Consider the following 21719-nt stretch of genomic DNA (forward strand, 5'->3'; position numbering starts at 1 on the left):
GTCAGGTTGGCGCAGGGAGGAACAGCAGCAGCAGTGCCTTTGCCTGCCCCTTAGTGTGCAAAGCATAGGTAAGGCCCTACCCTTGCCTCCTGGATCCTCTCTGCTCAGCGAACAGAGCAGGGGAAGGGGTAGGAGCCCAGCCAGGGCTGCCCCTGAGAAGCTGGTGAGAGGGCGGCACTCTCCTCTGGGAGCTGGTGGCCATCACAGAGGCCTGGGCAGGGGCAGATTCAACTCACACACAGGTATGTCCTGAGCAAGGTCCTAATTCCTGACCCTAAGAAGTATCTACACCTCTCCCTACTCAGAACCCATCCCCTCAGCTGCCAGAGAAAATTCTGGGACAAGACTTCAGGCTCCGTCATCCAGACTCAAATTCGGATTTGCTGAAACCAGCCCCCTACTCAGACATCTCCTTGGACTTAAGAGTCAGCCTGAGCCATGAGTTTGCCTGGTAGCTGCATCCTCTCAAGCCCTTTGCCTTTAGGACCCGGTTCTACTTTCAGATCATTTGCATGCCAGACACAGCCAGGACATGGGGTCAGTGTGAGGTGTTGAGCTCAGGAAAGTGGATCCCCTCAGCCACCAAACTCACAAGCCCTCATCTCTGCAGGTGGAGCATGTGAGGGAGGCAGGAGAAGCCATTCCAGGAACCAGAAAAGTTCTGATTCTGTCACTTCTCCCTCCCACCCCTAACCCCATGACTATCCCTTATCCACAGGTGCTCATAGCCCAGGAAAAGCACACAGACAGACATTGGCAGATTCCTATTCAAATCTAGGTTCATCTGACTCTAACACTGATGCTGGATCCCTCTATTAGAATTCTGTCTGTGGCAGGACCTTGGACAAACTGCTGTACCTCTCCGAGACTCCTCTGTAGAGTGAGGATAAGTTATTGCCCTCACAGGGTTGTTGGGAGGGTTAAATACCCCTGGCACACAGTAGGCTCCTTTTCTGCACATGACACCATCTCCAGACCCCTCCTCTTCACTGTCCCCCTACTCAGCCCATGCTTATGCTGAGCCTTGTACCCCCTAACGAGCTCCAACTGAACATTTACAGTGACCTGCCCAGAGGAGGGCAGATCTGACGCCATCAATGCAGCTGGTGACTGTCTTAGCACCAGTCATTCCTCTAGGCTGTCACCCCTGCCCCCATGCCAAGGACAATAAACAATAGGAAAGAATTGGGTACATCCAGGGACAGGGCTGTTATCGGGCTGATGATCAGGAGAGTCAATGAAAGAGTCAAGCTCAAGCCCGGCCAGTGTGGCTCAGTGGTTGAGCATCAACCCATGCACCAAGAGGTCACCAGTTCGATTCCCGGTCAGGACACATGCCCAGGTTGTGGGCCTGATCCCCAGGGGGCATGCAGGAGGTGGCCAGTCGATGTTCTCTCTCATCAGTGTTTCTATCTCTCTCTCCCTCTCACTTCCTCACTCTCCAAAATCAATAAAGGAAAAACAAAATTTAAAAAAAAAGTCAAGTTCAAGACTCCCTAAGTGACCTTGGGGGAGTCCCTACCTCCCTTTGGGCCACAACTTGCCCCTCTGTGAAGTGGAGAGGATGAGCTAAATGGCTCTGATGACCTATAGATGTTCTGGATCATTCATAGCACCCTCCTTTCCTTTTTCCCTCCCCTCCCCCTTTCCTATACTGCGCCTTTGGCTATTCCTGCCCCACCAGGGGTCCACAAAGATATATACACAGAGACTCGGTCTTTGATTTGCTTTATTTAGCCGTTGTGGAAGTAGGAAGCAAGCTTTGACCAAAGCCTAGGGTGTAGAGGGGAGAGCTGGGCGGTCACTGCCCTTGGAGTTGGAGAAGGCAGGAGGTGGCATTACATGTCCATCTGGCTGAGCTCCCTTTGAGGACAGGGCAGAACATGGCAGTGAGTGGGCAATCTTCATACCCTCGGGAGACCTCAGGCCAGCCCTGGGCCCCTGTTCTCTCCCCACCCACCCCCACTCACCCCCAGGGAGCTGGCATGTAAGGCAGGAAATAAAACCTACCTGGGGACAGCTTTGTTGGGGGATCCCCACTCCAAGAAGTTCAGCATGTCTTCTTTGTCTCTTTTCCCATATCTGGAAGGGGAGAGGCAGCTGAGGCAAGCAAGCACTGTGCTCAGGTGCCAGCCCATCTGCCACTTGCCTGTCCTTGGGTACCATCCTGCCAGGGGCACATGGGCCCAGGCCCGGTCAGTAGAGAGGTTGTGCTTTCCCGAGAATGTGGAAGAGGCAGGGGCCTCTCTCTTCTCTTTTACACACCTGGGCCTGGTCAGCATGTTGATGTATCTGCGGAGCTCAGCTGCATACTGGGCCATCTGCTCCGGTGTGGCATTGTCCCCTGGGTACACTGGCTCCAGTGGGGCCCCCAAGGCACCCAGAGGTGGCTGCAGCAACAAAGCCACAAACATGGACAGGAACAGCAGGGAGAGGCAGTGGCGTGTGGCAGCCATCTGAAGCGCAAGGAGTGGAAGGGGAGATGGAGGCAGAACAGAGCCCACCTACCCAGCCCCTTACCCCGTCACCTACATCTCCAAGCCTGGAGACAAGAGGGTGGAGCAAAGAGTCACTCAGACCTGATCACCCCACCTCCTAGACACTGCCTCAGAAAGTATGGACAGCTCTTCTCATGGACAGTGCAACAGCTGGAGCTCAGCCTGGGCCTCAGCAAAGTAGAAAAGTATAGCAGAGAAGGTGGGGACATGGGGCAGGAGACAGGACACATGACGTCCAGGGCCTGATGGCTCTGAGGAGGCAGATGTGGGGTAGGGGTTGGAGGGAAGGGGTTGGTGGGAAGTAAGGGCACTCCTCACCTACAGGGCAGGGCACACAGCATGAACTTGTGAACCAAAAGACAGAAATCAATGGCCTGTGGGTCTGCTCCCCCACCCCCTGCCAGGGATAGACATGCAGATGCAAATGTCATGATCACACACATGGATCCCAGTCACTTACAAGGTTGAAGTCCCTCACACATTTGTGTTCACAGCCACCACCAACCACTCCCCACACATATGTGCAATCTTCTAGTCACATTCTGCTCTTCCAGGGTGACACATGTGTCCAGATGTAGAACTAGACCCACACAGGACCTCAGGCCTTCGGAGGCCCCCAGCCCTGCAAAGCATCAACTCTTCCCCCTATCCCAGGCCCTAGTCCCAGGAAGTTCTCCAAGGTCCCCCAGACCTTGGGGCAGGCTGAGCCCACTTACCCTGAGTCCTGAGCTAGTGGGCTCTGGACAAAGCAGATGCCGGCCTCAGGCTGGATGCAACCCTGCTCCCTGCTCCCTGCCCCTTTATAGTCCTCAGCCCCCCAGAGTCCCCGCCTACTGTCAGCCTTTCTCACTCCCCAGCCCTCCCCCCCCCCCCCACTGTCTCTCTGGTACCAACAACGCCTGCCAGCTCACTGGGGACAGGGACAGAAGAGGGACAGGGCAGTGTCATGAGTGCCAGACTTGGCAGTGTAACAGGTAAAAGTGAACTACGTTTCGTCTCCTGTGGGCCCCCGTCTACCTTTGGGCACTAAGAGCAGGTTTGGTCCAAGGAGGACTGGGTTCTGGGACCTCAGGATGAATGAAAGGTTCTAGTCTCAAGCCTTGGAACAGCAGCCCCTCCCAAGGAGTAACCCAAAGCATCCCACAAATTCCCTCAGGGCAGAAGATTGAGGCTGGGGCTCTAAGACCAGGCAGGGATGAGGGATGGAGACCCCTTCCAGTCTGTGATGAGAACAAGGTGGAAATGGAGGAGATTCCTCAGGTAGGCTGGCAATGTGAAAAGGAGTGGGGGGCCCAGGCAAGGAGAAGCCCACTCTCTGGCTGGTGTGTAGGATGCAAAATTAGAACTGATGTGCCTGGGTTCAAGAGAAATGAGGGTACCAATTTCTGGTAGCCACCTCAGAGCCCCTATTCCAGGGCAATGGTTAAAAACCAGCATCATTTGTAAAGCCTTGAATTTTCCAGAGTGCTCCAGCTCAGTCACCTCACTGAGTCCCTACAACAACCCACTTTACAGATTCAGAAACTAAGGCTCAGAGTCATTAAGTCTGACATAACTGGTCAGTGGTAGTAGATTCAAATAGATTCAGGTAGTAGATTTGAAATAAAGTCTAACTCCAAAATCTGGAATCTCTTTTTTTTCTAAATGGGGCTGTCAAAGTTTTGCTATAATTTCCCACTTTTTGGCTAAGAAGCATGAGGCTCACAAAGGTGAAGACACTTGTCCAAGATCACACAGCCACCTAGGACTCAAGTTCTGGCCTAGATTTCCAAACCCCACCCAGGAGCCTCCAAGTCTTCCCTGCTCTGTCCTTTCCCCGCCCCAGGCCAAGGAACAGGCCAAGGCTCTGCCTGAATGACACACAGAAGCCTGAGAAGGGAGCAAAGGACCTCTCACCCCTGAAGTTCTGCTGTCCCAGATCAAGACACCAAAAGTGAGTAATAGGAGAGGAATTTGGGGCAGCGGGGTAAGGACTGGAGGCGATGCCACAGAAATCTGAGCTTCAGTTTTCCTCAAGATAGGAAACATCGGTGTTCTGCTTATTCCTCTCAATTCGGACTCTGGCAACAAGAACAATGCTTCACCCAACAACTTACTTTCCACAAAGCAATATGGAGGTGGTTGTGTCTCCACATGCTCCTGCCTTTCTCTGGTCCTCTGTTCTGACTTCCCAAATCAAGGGAGGTGAATTAGTGGTGGGTCCCCTGTGCGCCTCTAGTGAGGCCGGCAGAGGCTGCAGCATGCCACCAGGGGGCGCTAGGCTCCAGCCGTAGTTGGAAGGGTCTGAGCTCCCACAAGACTAGAGCCCGGTGGGACCTGTCCTGGCCGCTATCCTGGTCCAGCCCCAGCCCCCACAGACAGATGGTGGATCTGAGGATTGACTCAAGTGCTGAGGATATTTATAGTTTTGTAAACAGCTTTGTCACTGCCTAAGAAATGACAGGTACTTCACAATGTCAGTTGAACCTATAGCTTTCATTTTTCTCCTTTGCAAACAGCAAATTCATCTTCTGGGTCCTCTCCAGGATGTTGTGACAATCGAGGAGGAAAAAGATAGTGGATGTGCTTCCTAACCAGTATGGCCATGTCCAGAACAGTTGGTTCTCACTCACTCATCTTTGTAAGTTCCCGGGACTTGTCACAGAGCCCTGCTTAGAGAAGCACCTGCAGGTGGGCTAAATGAAAATGACAGTGGTCCCTCTCCCCCCCCCCAACCCCATGCCCTTCGGGACAGGGCAGATGGCACTGAGCAGTGTTAAGGAGGGAGTGAGGGCTGTGATGAGACTAGGAAAGGAACACCCCAGAAACCCCTGGGGTTACAGGGTAAAGGCGAGTGTATAGTGTAAGGGGAATGGGGGTCCCCTTATCCCCTCTCACAGGAGCGTCTCCAGAGTGACCATGTAGGTCCAGCTACCCCTGGAACGTGTTGGAGAGGCTGAACTCCCAGCCAGTAGCCAGCAGCACCCAGCAGACATGGGAGTGAGCTTCTTAGATGTCAGCCCAGTGGAGCCTTCAGATGACCGCAGTCCCAGCCAACCTGACTGTCACTATGTGAGACACTCCAAGTGACAACTGGCTAGTCAAGCCCTTCCCAATCCTGACTTACCAAATTGTGAGTAAAATATGTTTTTTTTAAGATCCTAAGTTAGGGTAACTTATTATGCAGCATCGTAACCGGCATCCCGACCCTTTACCCCTCCCTCCCTTCCCAGTGGCTGGGAGACCAGAAGGGGTGATGCTGTGCCATCTTCATTCATGTAGATGAGGGCACGGGGAAGCCACCTAGTGAGGCCGGCAGAGAGGACCCTGGGCTCTCAGATGTCCTTGTGGAGCAGAGCTGCCGACTACCCAGATGCCACTCACATTTTATGTAAGAGAGAAAGAGAGAAATAAACTTCTGTCTTGTTTAAGCTACTGTTAACTCTGTCTCTATTTAAGAAACCAAATCACAGGAAGGAGGGGCGTGGGGGATGGAAGAGGGTATAGGGAGATAAATGGTAATGGAAAAAAGTAAAATAAATAAGTAAATACATAAAAATTTTAAAAAGAAGCCCTGGTCGATTTGGCTCAGTGGTTAGAGTGTCAACCCACAGACCAAAGAGTCAAGGGTTCAATTCCAGTTAAGGGTACATACCTTGGTTGAGGTTCAGTCCCCGACCCTGGTCGGGATTGTGTGGGAGGCAACCAATCAATGTCTCTCTCTCATCAATATTTCTCTCTCTCTCCTTCCCACTCTATCTGAAGATGAATGGAAAAAAATTCTTAGGTGAGGATTAAAAAAAAATTTTTTTAAGAAGCCAAATCAGCCCTGGCTGGTTTGGCTCAGCGGTTAGGCGTCGGCCTACGATCCAGAGAGACCCGGGTTCAGTTCCCGCTGAGGGCATGTACCTCAGTTGCAATTTGTCCCTGGCCCTGGTTGGTCGTGCGGGTGGCAGCCACTTGATGTGTTCCTTTCACGTCGATGTTTCTCTCTCTCTCTCTCTCTCTCTCTCCCTCCCACTCTATCTGAACAAAAAATGGAAAAAAATGTCCTAGGGTGAGGATTAAAAAAGAAAAAGAAAAAAGAAGCCAAATCAATATTCTAGCAATATAGTGCATATTTATTTATTTATTTTTATTTTTTTAATCCTCACCCGAGGATATTTTTACATTTATCTCCAGATAGAGCGGGAGGGACAGAGGGAGGAAGAGAGAGAGACAAACATCGATGTGAGAGAGACACATCGATTGATTGCCACCTGTACAACCCCAACTGGGGCCAGGGACAAACTGCAACTGAGGTCCAGAATCGAACCCAGGTTTTTTTGGTCCACGGGCCGACGCTCTAACCGCTGAGCCGAACCAGCCAGGGCTATAGTGCATATTTAAAACAAATAGCTCAGTGTCTAGCACATAAGTGCTGTTTTTAAAAGGTAGCTATTGCCATCATCATCATTAATTAATATTACATCTAAGTCTCCCTCTGCTCCAACGTGGGTTGAGTCTGATCAGCAGTGGATTAACCACTTGCTCAACACTCCTCTACATAATGAGAGCTTAACTGTGTCTCTGAGAGTCAACCAGACATGTCAAGCTGGGCAGAAATTGTCTGTGGTTATGCAGAATACATACCAGGGGCCTCTTGAATTAGTCTCAAAATGACCACAGTCCTCCCAGACAGAACGACAGACAAGGAACTATGGACACAAATACACATCCTCCCACTCAAACAGGCTCTGGGATCCTCAGTCATAGGAGTGGAGAGTGATGATGTTTAGACTTCATTTTACACACCCACAGTGCCTTCAGCCTTCAGAGTCTAGTTTAGAGGAAGGGAGAGGTACCCTGCACAGGAGGGTGTCCCCATGGCCTTGTCACCAGGAAGGCACAGTTAGTGACCTATGCACCGAGTGTGAATTCAGCAAGGGGAGTGGTTGCTGAGGGAAAGGGCGGCCTCCACATTCCCAGTGCTCCTCCTGCAGAGGGAATTCGGGGTGTTTGCAATGGCTCCCTCACACACACATACCTCATCTCCCAATGACTCTTCCTACACAGCCCTATCCTGGCTCCCATCGCCACCCCCAGCCACGACAGCCCTGGGGGGTATTACTATGTATTACTATATCCTCAGGGTAACCTCCCTCGGGGTTCATGCCTAGCTGGTGCTCCCTATTGCCTCCATCTGAGGGGGTGCCCTGTCTCCCTCTCTTCTCCTAGGCTGCCTAGCATGCTGTTTTCTACCCTCTCCATCCTCTAGGTGACTCTTCCTCCCCCCCACTATCCCTTTTCAAGTACTCTTAACCTTCCCCCCTCCCACCTGACTGGAGAGTTCCACAGTGGCCCTGTCTGGGCCCTGTCCACCCCCGGTGCTGGGCAGAATGTCTTCTCTTAGCTCAGAGCAGAGGGAGGCCCCACTCCACCCCAGCTCTGGGGAGCCTTTCATCTGAGGCATGGAGTCTTCCACAGGCTCTCTGGCACCACCACCCTCCACTCCCACCAGGATGCCACCTCCACGGAGGAGGAGAAGCGAAAGGAAATACAAATGCGCACGTTCCGAGTACATGAAATTTGGTCTTTATTAGGGATCAGGGAAGGACCACACACAGCCCTCCAGCCTCATGGTGGGGGGTAGGGACGGGGCGGAGACACGGAAGGAGGACCCCGCCCGGAAGCCTCCCTGCACAGGGGGCAGTGGGGAGGAACCCAGGGTCCAGGGTGTGGGGCAGACATGCAATTGAGGTCTATGTAGATAGCATCTCTCCCAGTGGGCCTTGGAGTGTCAACCTCTGAAGATGTCTCCTGACCTGTAGGAGCGAAAGGAGAGGAACTGCAAGGAGCCCAGCCTCTGGTCTGGGGAGGTGAGATGGGGGAAGTTCTAGATGGCAGTGCAGGTGGGGCTCCATGGGGCCGCAGGGCGAGTGACACGGGGACGCCTTTACCACCACTCGAATAAGCAGGCCGGGGCGGGTAAGATCCTTCCTGGTTTCGGGTTTCAAGAGAACATTTCCAGTCTGCTGCGGTTCCCAGACTCCTGGACCGGGTCAGAGATGGGCGTGGTCAGATATGCCACACCCCTGGTGAAGTTGGGCGGCGGGTGGGAACCCCAGAGACAGTAACAGAGGCTCTGCCCCTTGGGAGTAGCATCTTCACCCAGGGGCTTGGGTGGGTGAATAGGCGTCCGCCAGCGCCACCAGGCACACAGCAAAGCCCACAGCACTGTGACCATCGCAGGCCACGACCTGTGCACCTTTGCTATCTGCAGAAGTTGCATTGGAGCATGGGTCACCCCGAGCCTCGACACATGGGCTCGCTGTTGTTCTCAGGCACTGCACCGTCTCTGGCCTCAGTTTCCCCATCTGTCAGGGAGGCACGAGCCTTGCCTGTCTCCTCCTCACACCTGTGCTGCCCAGAACGGTGGATGGGGGAAGGGCCTACACTGGCAGGGGGCCTCGGGGGCCTCTCTCCTTCTCACTTCTGCTGGCCCTTCCAACCTAGCTGCTTGCCACTCAGCCCCAGTTTCTAGCATCCCAGCCTCAGTTTCCCCACAGAATATCCTGGTTCTCTGGCACCAGACAATTCCTGGGCTCCAGGCCACTCACAGTGTAGCTCCGGAAGCAGAGATGAGCAGGAGGGGAAGGCAAGGACTTCCAAGGGCTGGACTGCTGCAGGTCAGGCTGCAGCAGGGTTTATATCCCTGCCTGGAAAGGGAGGGGAGGGGGGAGCCAGGCAAGGAATGGCCCTTCCTCCTCCCTTCCTCTCCCCTCCCCCATCAGATCGCTGAACTTACACCCAAACGGTGGGTAATGTCTCTACCTCGCAAGTGGCACTGCCAAGCTCAGACTCAAGGGCTCCCTGGACCCGATATCTAGCCTGAATCCAGTCTTCACCCCACAGCTGCTCAACAGCAGCTCTAGCCTCCTGAAGAAGGGAAGCCTTTTGATCTAAACTCCTGGGCAGGCCCTTGGGCCAAGAATGAGATTCCATCTTCCCTAGCCTGTCCATGCATGGAGTTGGGGAGCGGGAGGCTAGACACGTTTTCTCCAGCCTGTGGGACCTGTGACCATTGCTTTGTAAGGCTGTTCCTAGCTTGGAGGGAGCCTCGCATACATAGATAGTCCCCGCCATCAGGGTATCATCTACTCCCATACTTCCAAAACCAGCAACCAATTCTCTGATTCTCCCGACACCAACGATTTAATTCAGTTCTGACACTAACTACCCACAGTTAGCGCAGACCACGCGGCTGAAGAGCCAGTCCTGCAACACTGCCCACCTCAGATGCCAGATCCGGACCTCCTTACCACTCTGACCAACCGGCTCTGAGCACGCGGGTCCCACAATCCCTTCCTCCGGTTTGATCATTTGAAAGAACAGCTCAAAGATCTCAGGAACATGCTTTATTTATATTTATTAATTTATTAGAAAGGATACAAAAGAACAGCCAGATAAAAGGGTACATAGGGAAAGGTCCAGAAGGGTCCTGAGTGCCAGAGCTTCTGTCCTGTGGAGTTGGGGTGTATCACCCTCCTGGCATGTGGATGGGTTCACTAATTTGAAAGCTCTCTGAACCCCAACATTTAAGGAGTTTTATGGAGGTTTTACCACATAGCCATAACTGATTATTAACGCAATCCCCTCCTTACTGTTTGTAGAACACATTTTTGCCCATAATATGAAATGGGATATACTGTATATACTGCGGCTTAACTTGCTTTTTTTCATTCAACAATACATCACAGACAGCTTTCCACGCTGACACATATACATCCGACCCTCCCCCCTGCACCCCCAGCCACCCTTTCGATCCTACTTTTTTCCAGATAGCACTCACCATCTTCAATCATACTTAGTTAACAAATAATTAACTTATTTATTATGTTTATTGTCTGTTCATTTGCAATGAACTTGAATGTTTGTGTCCCTCCAAAATTCATATGTTGACATTTTACCCCATAATGTGATCACATCAGGAGGTGGGGCCTTTGGGAGATGGTTAGGTCATGAGGATGCAGCCCTTATGAATGGGATCAGTGCCATTGTACAAGGGACTCCAGAGAGCTTCCTCACTTTTTCTACCACATGAGGGCACAGGGAGAAGAGAGCCTTCTAAGAACTAGGAAGCGGGCCCTCACCAAACATTGAATCTGCCAGTGCCTTGATCTTGGGCCTCCCGACCTGCCTTGATCTTGGGCCTCCCGACCTGCCTTGATCTTGGGCCTCCCGACCTGCCTTGATCTTGGGCCTCCCGACCTGCCTTGATCTTGGGCCTCCCAATTTCCAGACTGTGAGAAATAAATTTTGCTTTTTAAGTTACCAAGTTTATGGTAATTTGTTATTACAGATGGAACAAACTAAGAATATAGGCTCCATGAAGGCAGAGGTTTTGTCTGTTTTTTTCATTGATGTATCCCCAGCACCTAGAAAAGTGTCTACCACATGGTGGGGGGCCAGCAATACTTGCTGAATAAACAAATTCACATCCTCACTTTCAGTAGCCACATAGTTTACACATAATCATATATATAAACGTGTATTGACACAGGTACACATTCTTTTTTTTTTTAAATCCTCACCCAAGGACATTTTTCTATTTTTTGTTCAGACAGAGTGGGAGGGAGAGAGAGGAAGAGGGAGAGAAACACCGACGCAAAAGGGACACATCAAGTGGCTGCCACCCGCAAGACCAACCAGGGCCGGGGACAAACTGCAACCGAGGCATGCGCCCCCAGCAGGAACCGAACCCGAGTCTCTCTGGACCTCAGGCCGACGCTCCAACCGCTGAGAACCGGCCAGGGCAGGTACACATTCTTAAAGACAAAGTTTATTCCCCTCCCACTGCAGTCTAGGTCTTCATCAAGGAACAAAGCAATCCCCTAAACACTATGTACTCTCCCTTTACATACCTCGTAAGCGAGAGGGTGGGTGATGTCAGGGCCTGCCCACAACAGGCTGGACACCATGCTTCACCCCTAAGAGCTGGTGTCCCACTCCCTCTGAGGTTGCAGAACTAGTGGCTAAGAGCAGACTCTGGGGCCAGGAGGACTGGGTTGGCCACTTACTAGCTGTGTGCTTAGACAAATTACTTAACCTCCATGTGCCTGTTTTGTCAAATATAGATAACAATGGTGCCTACTCCACACGGCTGTGCCAATTTTAAAAGCTGTTAGGTTCCAGATAAAATAGAGTAAGCCCACTCCACTCTGTCTCTCCTGCTGAAGGCAACTATAAAATTTGGACAGAAATGCATGGAACAGCCCTCTGAGGAGTCTGAAAAGTAAAGAGCAGCAGGAAAATTGAGGAAGAAAGTCAGAATTCTAAGTTCCACTGAGCTGGCTGACAGTGACTGTTTCCCCACCTGGGACACAAGACTGCCCCAAATCCAGAATGGGCACCAGGGTGAAGAGAGATCTCCAGCCAAAGCTCTCTAGTTCTGGCTGGAGGAGTGGAACAGGTCTCACACTCAGAGAGTAAAGAGAATCCTGTTTTTCTTTTCTGCACCCTCTCGTTCTCCGGCCCCCGTCAATTCCATGGCAGTCACAGTGGTGACAGTAACATCAGTGACTGCGGGGCCCACCGACACCTGCAGCTCTGAAGGAGAGGAACTTTCCCTCTGATGAAAAGAGGGTCCCAAGAGGGTGGAGTGAACCTCATTGCACCTCTCTCTCTCTCTGTCTCTCTCTGTCTCTCTCTCTCTCTCTCCTCCTGTCACATAGCCACAGGGTCAGTCACAGGAAGTGTGCAGCAGAGCAGGGTAACTCAAGCCCCAGTTTTCTTACTGGAGAATAAAAAAGGGAAGCCAGCCCTAGCCGGTTTGGCTCAGCGGTTAGAGCATCGGCCTGCGGTCTCGTGAGACCCGGGTTCGGTCCCCGCTAAGGGCATGTACCTCGGTTGCAGTTTGTCCCCGGCCCTGGTTGGGTTGTGTGGGTGGCAACCACTCGATGTGTCTCTTTCACGTTGATGTTTTCTCTCTCTCTCTCCCTCCCACTCTATCTGAACAAAATATCAAAAAATGTCCTCAGGTGAGGATTAAAAAAAAGGGAAGCCCCATGGAATGAGAAAGCGAACGAAATCACAGAGAGGGAAAAGAAACCTCATCAAGTTGTTAATGAACTCCTGAGCTCACCCCTCAAGCGGCACTCAAGTAGACCGGTCCTAAGCAGTATATCTAAGGCTTTGAGAACTGGACTAGGGGGAAGATCACTGCCCAGGTCCCAGACTGGCCACTGGGTGGAACAGATCTAAAGAGCACTGCCGCCCTGGCCAGTTTGGCTCAGCGGTTGAGCGTCGGCCTGCGGACTGGAGAGTCCCGGGTTTGGTTCCTGCTAGGGGCACGTACCATAAAAATAAATAAATAAATAAATACATTTAAAAAAAAAAAAAGAGCACTGCCAAAGTTCTGACATTGAAATTATAACCCACAGAATGATCACGTCCTGAAGCCTGATCCCACCTGGGTCAGTTGCCTGCTAAAACAAAATTGCCAACATTCTCTGAAGAATTTAAACAATAGCCAGATTCTTCTAACATAATATTTTAAAATATCCAGGATACAAGCTAGCATTCTGTAGCTACTAGAACCAGGAAAATCATCAATTCACCCAGACACTTGCAAATGCTGAGATGACACTTGCAAATGTTGGATTTATCTAAAATGCTCCAGGGAGCAAGGGCAAATAATCAGTCTTTAAACGAATGAAAAGATAGAAAGTCTTAGCTATTACATAAAAGATATTTAAGCCCTGGTCGGTTTGGCTCAGTGGTTAGAGTGTCAGCACTCAGTTCCATTCCTGGTCAAGGGCACACACCTGGGTTGCAGGTTCGATCCCCAGTCAGGGTCATGTGGGAGGCAATGAATCAATGCATCTCTCTCACATCAATGTTTCTCTCTCTCTCTTTCTCCCTCCCTTCCGTCTCCTCTATCTAAAAATCAATGAAAAAATATCCTCAGATGAGAATGAACAACAACAAATAATAAAGAAAGAAAGAAAAGAATAGCTTTTCAAAGTAATTTTTTAAAAAATTTTTTTCCTTTATTGATTTTAGAGAGAGAAGAAGGGAGAGGGAGAGAGAGATAGAAATATCGATGAGAGAAAACATTGACTGGCCACCTCCTGCATGCTGCCCAATGGGGATTTGGCCCACAACCTGGGCATGTGTCCTGACTGGGAATTGAACCAGCGACCTCCTGGTGCATGGGTCAACGCCCAACCACTGAGCCACACCAGCCCGACTGCCAAAATAATTTTTAAGAAAAAGGTATTTAAAAATAACCAAATGGAAATTTTATTTTATTTTTTTAAATTTTATTTATTTATTTTTTATTCTCACCTGAGGACACTTTTCCATTTTTTGTTCAGATAGAGTGGGAGGGAGAGAGAGGACGAGAGAGAGAGAAACATCAACGTGAAAGGGACATATCAAGTGGCTGTCCCCCACATGACCCAACTAGGTCTGGGGACAAACTGCAACCGAGGTACACGCCCCTAGTGGGAACCGAACCTGGGTCTCTCTGGACCGCAGGCCGACGCTCCAACCACTGAGCCAAACCGGCCAGGGCCAAGTGGAAATTTTAGAACAGAAAAAATAAAATAACAAAAATAAAAATTCACTGAATGGGCTCAAATAGAATGTAGATAACAGAGGAAAGAGCCAGTGAACTTGAAGATAGGTCAATAGCAGTTATTCAGAATACATCACAGAAAACAATGCTGGGGAAAAAACATGGACAGAAACTCAGGGATATGAAGGGTTAATACCAAATGGTTTACTATTCATGACATCAGAGTTCCAGAAGGAAAGAAAAAAGAAGGCAATACAGAAAAAAATGTTTGAAGAAATAATGACTGAAAACTTCCCAAATTTGGCAAAAGGTATAAATGTACAGATTCTAGAACCTCCTCAAACCCAAACAGGACAAATTATAATCATAACCATACTGCTGAAAACAAACAAATAAAAAATCTTGAAAGCCACCAAGAAAAAAAAAATGTGTTACTTGTAGGAAAACAACCACACAAGTAACCTCAGATTTCTCATCAGGAGCCACGAGACCAGTAAGAAGTGGAACATTTTTTAAGTGCTAAAAGAAAGTAACTGTCAACCCAGCATTCCATATCCAGTGAGATTATCCTTCAAGTACGAAAGTGAAATAAAACTCAGAGACAGTGTTGCCAGCAGGTCTGTAGTAAAAGAATTGCTAAAGGAGTCCTGGCCAGTTTGGCTCAGCGGTTAGAGTGTCAGCCCGGGGACCACTGAGTCACGGGTTTGATTCTGGTCAAGGGCACATACCTTGGTTGCAATTAATCCTCAGCCCTGGTAGGGGTCGTGTGGGAGGCAGACACTTGATACGTCCCTTTCATGTTGATGTTTCTCTCTCTCTCTTCCTCCCACTCTATCTGAACAAAGGTGGAAAAATGTCCTTTGGTGAGGATTTAAAAAAATAAAATAAAAAATAAAGTTACATACGGTTACGTATGACCCAGAAATCCCACGCCCAACTATTTATTTTTTAAAAATGAATACATATGTCCACACAAAGACCTGTACATGAATGTTTATAGCAACTCTATTTATAATTGCCCCAACCTGGAAACCACCCGAATGTCCTTCAATGAGTGATTGAATAAACAAACTATAGATATTCATATTCCAAGGTATTTACTACTCAGCATTTAAAAGGAATGGACTATTCCTTATACACAGAACAAATTGAATTAAGTCAAAGACATTAGGCTGAATGAACAAAGCCTGTCTCATAAGGTTAATATACTGTATAATTCCATTTATATGACATTTTCAAAAAGATAAAACTAGGTGTTGGAGAACCAATACCCTGTTGCCAAAGATTAGGGCTATGAGGAGGAGGAACTACAATATAAGTCCTTTGTACTAAGGAGTCCTTCAGAGTGATGTAACTATTCTGTACCCCAACTATGGTGGTAATCACAGGAATATATATATGTATTAAAACCCAGCACTGTACATAAACCAAAAAAAGTCAATATTTTTGTATGTAATTTTTTTTTTTTTTTTTTTATCCTCATCCGAGGACATTTTTCCATTTTCTACTCAGATAGAGCGGGAAGGAGAGAGAGGAAGAGAGAGAAACATCGATGTGAAAGGGACACATCGAGTGGCCGCCACCCACACGACCCAACCAGGGCCGGGGACAAACTGCAGCCAAGGTACATGCCCTTAGTGGGAACCGAACCCGGGTCTCTGTGGACCACAGGCTGATGCTCTAACCGCTGAGCCAAACCGGCCAGGGCTGTATGTAAATTTTTTAATTTTTTTAAGTTATCATTCTCTAAAGTGCTTTAAAACATACCTGGAAAATAATAAGCTGTAAAAGTGTTTGCTACTTGAAAATAGAATAAATCCCTGGCTTTTCCAAGAACTGAGCCACCTACCTATATAAGAAACATGAGAAATGCCCGCTGGGGCTGTTTAAAAACCAGGAGACTCTGTTTTGTTTGTTTGGGTTTTTTTGTTCTTTAGAGTCCACATATAAGTGAAATAATATGGTGTTTGTGTTACTCTGTCTGACTTATTTCACTTAGTTCAATACTCTCTAGGTCCATCCATGTTGTCACAAATGGTAAGATTTCATTCTTTTTATGGCTGAGTAATATTCCATTGTATATATGTACCACATCTTCTTTATCCATTCATCTATTGATAGACCCTTGGGTTACTTCCACATCTAGGTTATTGTAAATAACGCTGCAATGAACATGGGGTGCATATATCTTTTCGAAGTAGAATTTTGGATTTCTTCAAATACATACCCAGAAGTAAAATTGCTGACACATAAGGTAGTTCCATTTTTAATTTTTTGAGAAACCTCCATACTGCTTTCCACAGTGGCTGCACCACTTTGCAATCCTGCCAGCAGTGCATGAGGGTTCCCTTTTCTCTACATCCTCACCAACACTTGTTGTTTGTTGATTTAATGATGACAGCCATTCCGACAGGTGTAAGGTGATATCTCATTGTGGTTTTCATTTGCATTTCTCTGAAGATTAGTGATGTTGAGCATCTTTTCATATGCCTATTGGTCATCTATACCAGATGGAAGGGGTATTGGGGGACTGGGGGAAAAGGGGGAAAAATTAAGAAGTACAAATTGGTAGTTACAAAATAGTCATAGGGATGTAGAGTACAGCATAGGGAATATAGTCGATAATATTGTAATAGCTATGTGTGGTGCCAGGAAGGTACCAAAATTATCCGGGAGATCACTTTGTAAATTATATAAGTGCCTAACCACTATGCTGTACACCTGAAATTAATATAAAATAATATTGAATGTTAACTGTAATTGGAAAAAAAATGTTAAAGACCAGGAGACTCTTGCTGGGATCAGTGTCTTCTGTGAGTGGCATCCTAGGTGATGTCCCCAGATGCTGTAAGCCAAGCAGAAGGGAAGCAGCGTGAAGAGTCGCGATCACCCTGCATCACAGCTCCCCAGGAGGGGGTGAGGTGGAAAGGGGCTGACTGAGGGTGGAAGTGGGTCTCGCCACATTTTGGGGAGCACAGGATCCAGTACTTGCTCAGAGTTCAGCTCTGGAGTCAGATAAATCCTGGTTCAAACTCTGCTTTAGCCGCTCACCCAGCCTCTATGTCCAGAGCCAGTTATTTCATCTCTGAGCCTCAGCTTTGTCACGTGAAAAGTAGATCATAAAAGACTTGTAGCCCAGCCAGTGTGGCTCTCTGGTTGATCATTGACCCACACATCAAGAGGTCGCTGGTTCGATTCCTGGTCAGAGCACATGCCCAGGCTGTGGGCCCGATCCCCAGTGAGGGGCATGCAGGAGGGGGCCAATTGATGTTCTCTCTCATTGATGTTTCTCTCTCTCCTTCCCTCTCTCTTTCTCTCTCTAAAATCAATAAAGAAAAAATATTTTTTAAGAAAAGACTTGTAGCCCTGGCCAGTTTGGCTCAGCGGTTGGAGCGTCAGTCTGCGGTACAGAGAGACCCGGGTTCGGTTCCCGCTAAGGGCACATACCTCGGTTGCAGTTTGTCCCCGGCCCTGGTTGGTCGTGTGGGTGGCAGCCACTCGATGTGTCGCTTCACATCGATGTTTCTCTCTCTCTCTCTCTCTCTCTCCCTCTCTCTCTCTCCCACTCTACCTGAACAAAAAAAAAGAAAAGACTTGTAAAGAGTTATGAGGATTTAATGATATGATGCCTGTAAGATGCTCTCACCATTGCCAACTCATTGTAAGTGCCCAATAAAATGCTACATTTTATTGCTATTATTTGCAATAAAGAGATTGGCAGATAAAATTGTACTCTTGAAACCTATATAATTTTATTTACCAATGTCACCCCAATAAATTCAATAAAAATGTTTTAAAATTTAAAATATTTATTTTACATTTAAAATATAAAATAAAATAAATATATATATACATATATAAATATATATATGTGTGTATATATATATATGTATATATATTTTTTAAATCCTCACCGGAGGCCCTGGCCTGTTTGGCTCAGCGGTTAGAGCGTCAGCCGGCACACCAGAGAGGCCGGGGTTCGGTTCCTGTTAAGGGCACGTACCTCGGTTGCAGTTTGTCCCTGGCCCCGGTTGGGGTTGTGTGGGTGGCAGCCACTCGATGTTTCTCTCTCTTCCCCCACCCCCGCTCTATCTGAAGATAAATGCCAAAAAAATAAAAATATAAACAAAAAAAATCCTCACCAGAGGATATTATTTCTATTTATCTTCAGATAGAGTGGCAAGGAGGGAGAGAAAGAGAGAGAGAAACATCCACTTGAGAGTGACACATCGAAAGATCGCCTCCTGCATGACCCTGACCAGCTCCAGGGACGAACCGCAACCGAGGTACATGCCCTTGGCCGGAATCAAACTCATAATTCATTGGTCCGAGGGCCAATGCTCTAACCGCTGAGCCAAAACGTCCAGGGCTATCCCCAGTATTTTATTATGAAAATTTCAGTTACAGCAAGTTGAAAAGACTGTTCAGTGAGTATTGTTAGTGAGATTTAGAATGTTTTTCCTTTCTTTTTACTTATCTATAGTTTATATTTTTCTCTGGTAGACATATATTACTTAGGCAGTAAAAAAAAAATGTTAACCGCCCTGGCCGGTTTGGCTCAGCGGTTAGAGCGTCCGCCTGCGGTCCGGAAAGACCCGGGTTCGGTTCCCGCTAAGGGCACGTACTTTGGTTGCAGTTTGTCCCTGGCCCTGGTTGGTCGTGCGGGTGGCAGCCGCTCGATGTGTCCCTTCACGTCGATGTTTCTCTCTCTCTCTCCTTCCTCTCTCTCGCTCCCACTCTATCTGTACAAGAAATGGAAAAATATCCTCGGGTGAGGATAAAAAAAAAAAAAATGTTAACCAGCCCTGGCCAGTTTGGCTCAGCAGCAGTTGGAGCATTGACCTGAGGACCAAAGAGTCTTGTGTTCAATTTCGGTCAAGGGCACGTACCTCAGTTGCGGTTTGGTCCCCAGCCCTGGTAGGAGTCCTGCAGGAAGCAACCAATGAATGTGTTTCTCTCACATCAGTGTTTCTCTCTCTCCCTCTCTCTCTCTCTCTCTCTCTCCCCCCCGCCCCCACCTCTATCTGAAGATAAATGGAAAAATATACTCAGGTGAGGATTTAAAAACAAAAATGTTAACCAGAACAGAACCAAAGACAGAGAGCCCCACAGTCCAAAGTCACTGCCTCCCGCTGATAGCCTCGGTTCCGTCATAGACTGCCTTTAGAATCAGCCCCATCTATTTAGGAATTCCTCTAGCCATTGAGCCATTCCCCACCTCTCCCCCCACATCACCCTTGTATCCACAGGATGTCAGGAAAGATTTTTGCCAAAGGCCCTGCTGAAATCCAGACACAAAAAGGCTGTGGCACCTCCACCCAACCAAGTAATTCCATTAACAGGGCAAATCAGATAAATCCAGAGTAATCTGTTCTTTCCTTTCCACATACTGGTGAACCAGGGGTAGTGGGAAAGCATGGATCCTGGAGTCAAACTGCTCTGGGTTTGCATTTCACTTGCATTTCTCAGCTGTGTGACCTGACCTCTCAGAACCTGACTGTAAAGGGGAAAGGATAAAGCTTGTGCCACAGGCTTCTTTTGACAACAAAAATAATGGATAGATCTGTCTCCCTCTCCATCCAAACTGTAGTCTCCTCAGCCTGAGGCTTCCTATTCTTTGCACTCCCATGTCTGGTACTGAGGGGGGCCCCAACTTCATCCCTTACCCCCAAATATCCCTTCTCCTCCTCTCTCCCAGTCTCTGCCACCTGCATCTCCCCGCCTTTCTCCACCATTCTCACCAACTCCCTTTCTACATATTTTCCTCTCCTCCTTCATTCTGTACCTCCCCCTTCCCTCCTCCCCATCTCCCTTGCCCAGCTCAAGTGACAGGCCCCACCCCCACCCCATTCCATGTTCCCAGTGTCCATGAGCCACTGTGCAGTCTGTGGCCTGCTCCATGGCCCTTGGTGGAGGGGGTCGTGGCATGGGGAGAGTGATAAAGTGGTGTTGACTCATTTACTGAAGTACTTGTTAGCAGCTTCATTAGTTCTGAGGGCTCCACAGAAAGCCATTAGTTGTGACAGTCTGTACCATCCATCAGACAGGGTTGGAGGGTGACAGCAGAGAGAGAAGAAAATAAGAAACAACCCAACTCCTACCCTCCTGGCACCTGCCAGGGAGACCAAGGCCCAGGCCAGCTGCACAGAAACTAGGGTTCTTGGGGTCTCACCTTGATACACTTTGCACCAGGAATTCTCTCCTCTTCCAGGACACAGAGGGTACTGCCCCCAGGTGGAGGAAGCCTGTTCTGATGGCTACCCCAACCCCCTCAGCCCCGCCCCACTTACAGGTGTTGTCTGGTCCTTGGCCCTAGGCATTTGTGGCCCTCCTGACTGCCATGCTCCCTTTCCTCTGTCCACTTTCTCCTGCCTCCTCTTCACCCTCTCTCTGCTCTTTCTCCTCTGCCCAGCACTGGGGTCCCTTGAAACTGCAGCCCAGCCTCAGCCATCTCTGCCACTGCCACAGGGGTCCTGACTCCGGGGTTGACACTATTCAAGAAAACCTCTTGAAACTGCTGTCCTGGAGCTCAACCAACTGAGCCACACTAGCCAGGCACAAGAGTTCTTAAATGGGGTCCTTCAGTGGGCTTCGGGGGTCTGTAAACCCCTTAAAGTTGCATGGCAAAATCTGTGTTGCAGTACATCTTCCCAGGGAAGAGCGTCCTTGGCTTCTATCCATGTATAAAGGCCCCACCACCCTCCAGATCACCTCACCTGCTGTCAGGCCTCAGCAGCATTGGGAATTACACCCTCTACACTCAATCTGGGTCTATGCCTCAGACGGAAAAGCAACAAACTTCTTTACAGTACTTTAAGCCACCATTACATCTGGGTTTTGTTTGTTTGTTTGTTTGTTTGTTTGTTTGTTTGTTTTTTGCTGCTCCTACAACAACACTAAAAGTAGGAGGATATGCTATTTGTAGAGGCCACCCCCACACCCCCACTCCCTGGCTGGGTCAGGGCCCCTCCCTGTGCTCCTTCCAGAATAGCCCTCAACACCCTGCACCAGAGGGCAGAGGTATTTGTCCTTCTGTCCCTGGACTGTGGGCACCTCATATCCAGTGCCCTTGACTCATTCCTCTCTATCCTGGGCCCAGCCCAGCACCAGGCCAGGAAAGAGCCTCAATAAATGTGTGTTGGATGGAGACATAAATGAGTCCCCATTTTACAGACAAGGATATGAGACGCAAAGAGGTAAGATGACTTATTTTGTCTGAGGTCACCTAATCTTAGCTTACTGGGTCTAGGCCCCTAGCACAGGCCTGGATCCCAGGCCCTGAGTAGATGGTGTGACGCTTTCTGGTTGGCCCCAGTATTGATTCTTTCCTTGTTCATTAGTCACATAACCCCTGACCTAGCACCTGGCCATCCAGAATAAAAATCATAGTTCCAGCCTCCCTTACAACAGGTTATTTATATATGACTAAGTTCTGGCCAATGGATTGCAAATGGAAGTGGTATTTATAATTTCCAGAAAATGTCCTTAAAGACACTTTAAGACACCATAATGTTTTGTTTTGTTTTGTTTCTTTCTGCCCTTTCCTCCATCCTGATTGCTGGACTGAAGGCCTAATGGCTGGAGCTCAAGCAGCTATATTGGACCATGAGGCAAGGGACACATCATAGGCAGCCAGAGTAAAAAGTTTGAAGGACCTTGGATCCCTACTATTCACCGCCACA

At 48.7% G+C, this 21719-nt stretch overlaps 1 protein-coding gene and 1 long non-coding RNA gene across 5 annotated transcripts; one reads left to right on the plus strand and one right to left on the minus strand.

Moving 5' to 3' along the window:
* LOC118634275 lies at positions 1-5901 on the plus strand. Its single transcript, XR_004960339.1, has 5 exons — positions 1-68; positions 4324-4431; positions 4997-5118; positions 5378-5610; positions 5760-5901. It is a non-coding gene; the product is annotated as an uncharacterized LOC118634275 (long non-coding RNA).
* On the minus strand, positions 1718-11540 carry PPY (pancreatic polypeptide). Of its 4 annotated transcripts, none has more exons than XM_036268698.1 (4): positions 11381-11540; positions 2266-2456; positions 2011-2082; positions 1718-1863 (listed from the first exon to the last, which is right to left on the minus strand). In XM_036268698.1, the coding sequence occupies exons 1-4, from the start codon at positions 11435-11437 to the stop codon at positions 1839-1841; spliced, it is 345 nt and encodes a 114-aa protein (XP_036124591.1). In that variant the 5' UTR covers positions 11438-11540; the 3' UTR covers positions 1718-1838. The 4 variants fall into 4 exon arrangements, 2 of the variants coding, with proteins under 2 accessions (XP_036124591.1, XP_036124593.1); XM_036268700.1 differs by lacking the exon at positions 11381-11540 and adding an exon at positions 3215-3251; XR_004960337.1 differs by lacking the exons at positions 1718-1863; positions 2011-2082; positions 2266-2456 and adding exons at positions 8035-8281; positions 8417-8508 and having other exon boundaries at positions 11381-11493.
* Between the last annotated feature and the right edge of the window lie 10179 nt (positions 11541-21719).

The sequence above is a fragment of the Molossus molossus genome, unplaced genomic scaffold (genome assembly GCF_014108415.1).
Source record: "Molossus molossus isolate mMolMol1 unplaced genomic scaffold, mMolMol1.p scaffold_m16_p_19, whole genome shotgun sequence".
NCBI classification, from domain to species: Eukaryota; Metazoa; Chordata; class Mammalia; order Chiroptera; family Molossidae; genus Molossus; species Molossus molossus.

Excerpts from the sequence above, each read along its gene's own strand:
- PPY (XM_036268698.1), bottom strand. The coding sequence starts at position 11,437 with ATGGTGTCCAGCCTGTTGTGGGCAGGCCCTGACATCACCCACCCTCTC. Across the intron at positions 2,457-11,380 it reads CCCACCCTCTCGCTTACGAG|ATGGCTGCCACACGCCACTG; the intron begins GTATGTAAAGGG and ends CTTGCGCTTCAG. Across the intron at positions 2,083-2,265 it reads AACATGCTGACCAGGCCCAG|ATATGGGAAAAGAGACAAAG; the intron begins GTGTGTAAAAGA and ends CTCCCCTTCCAG.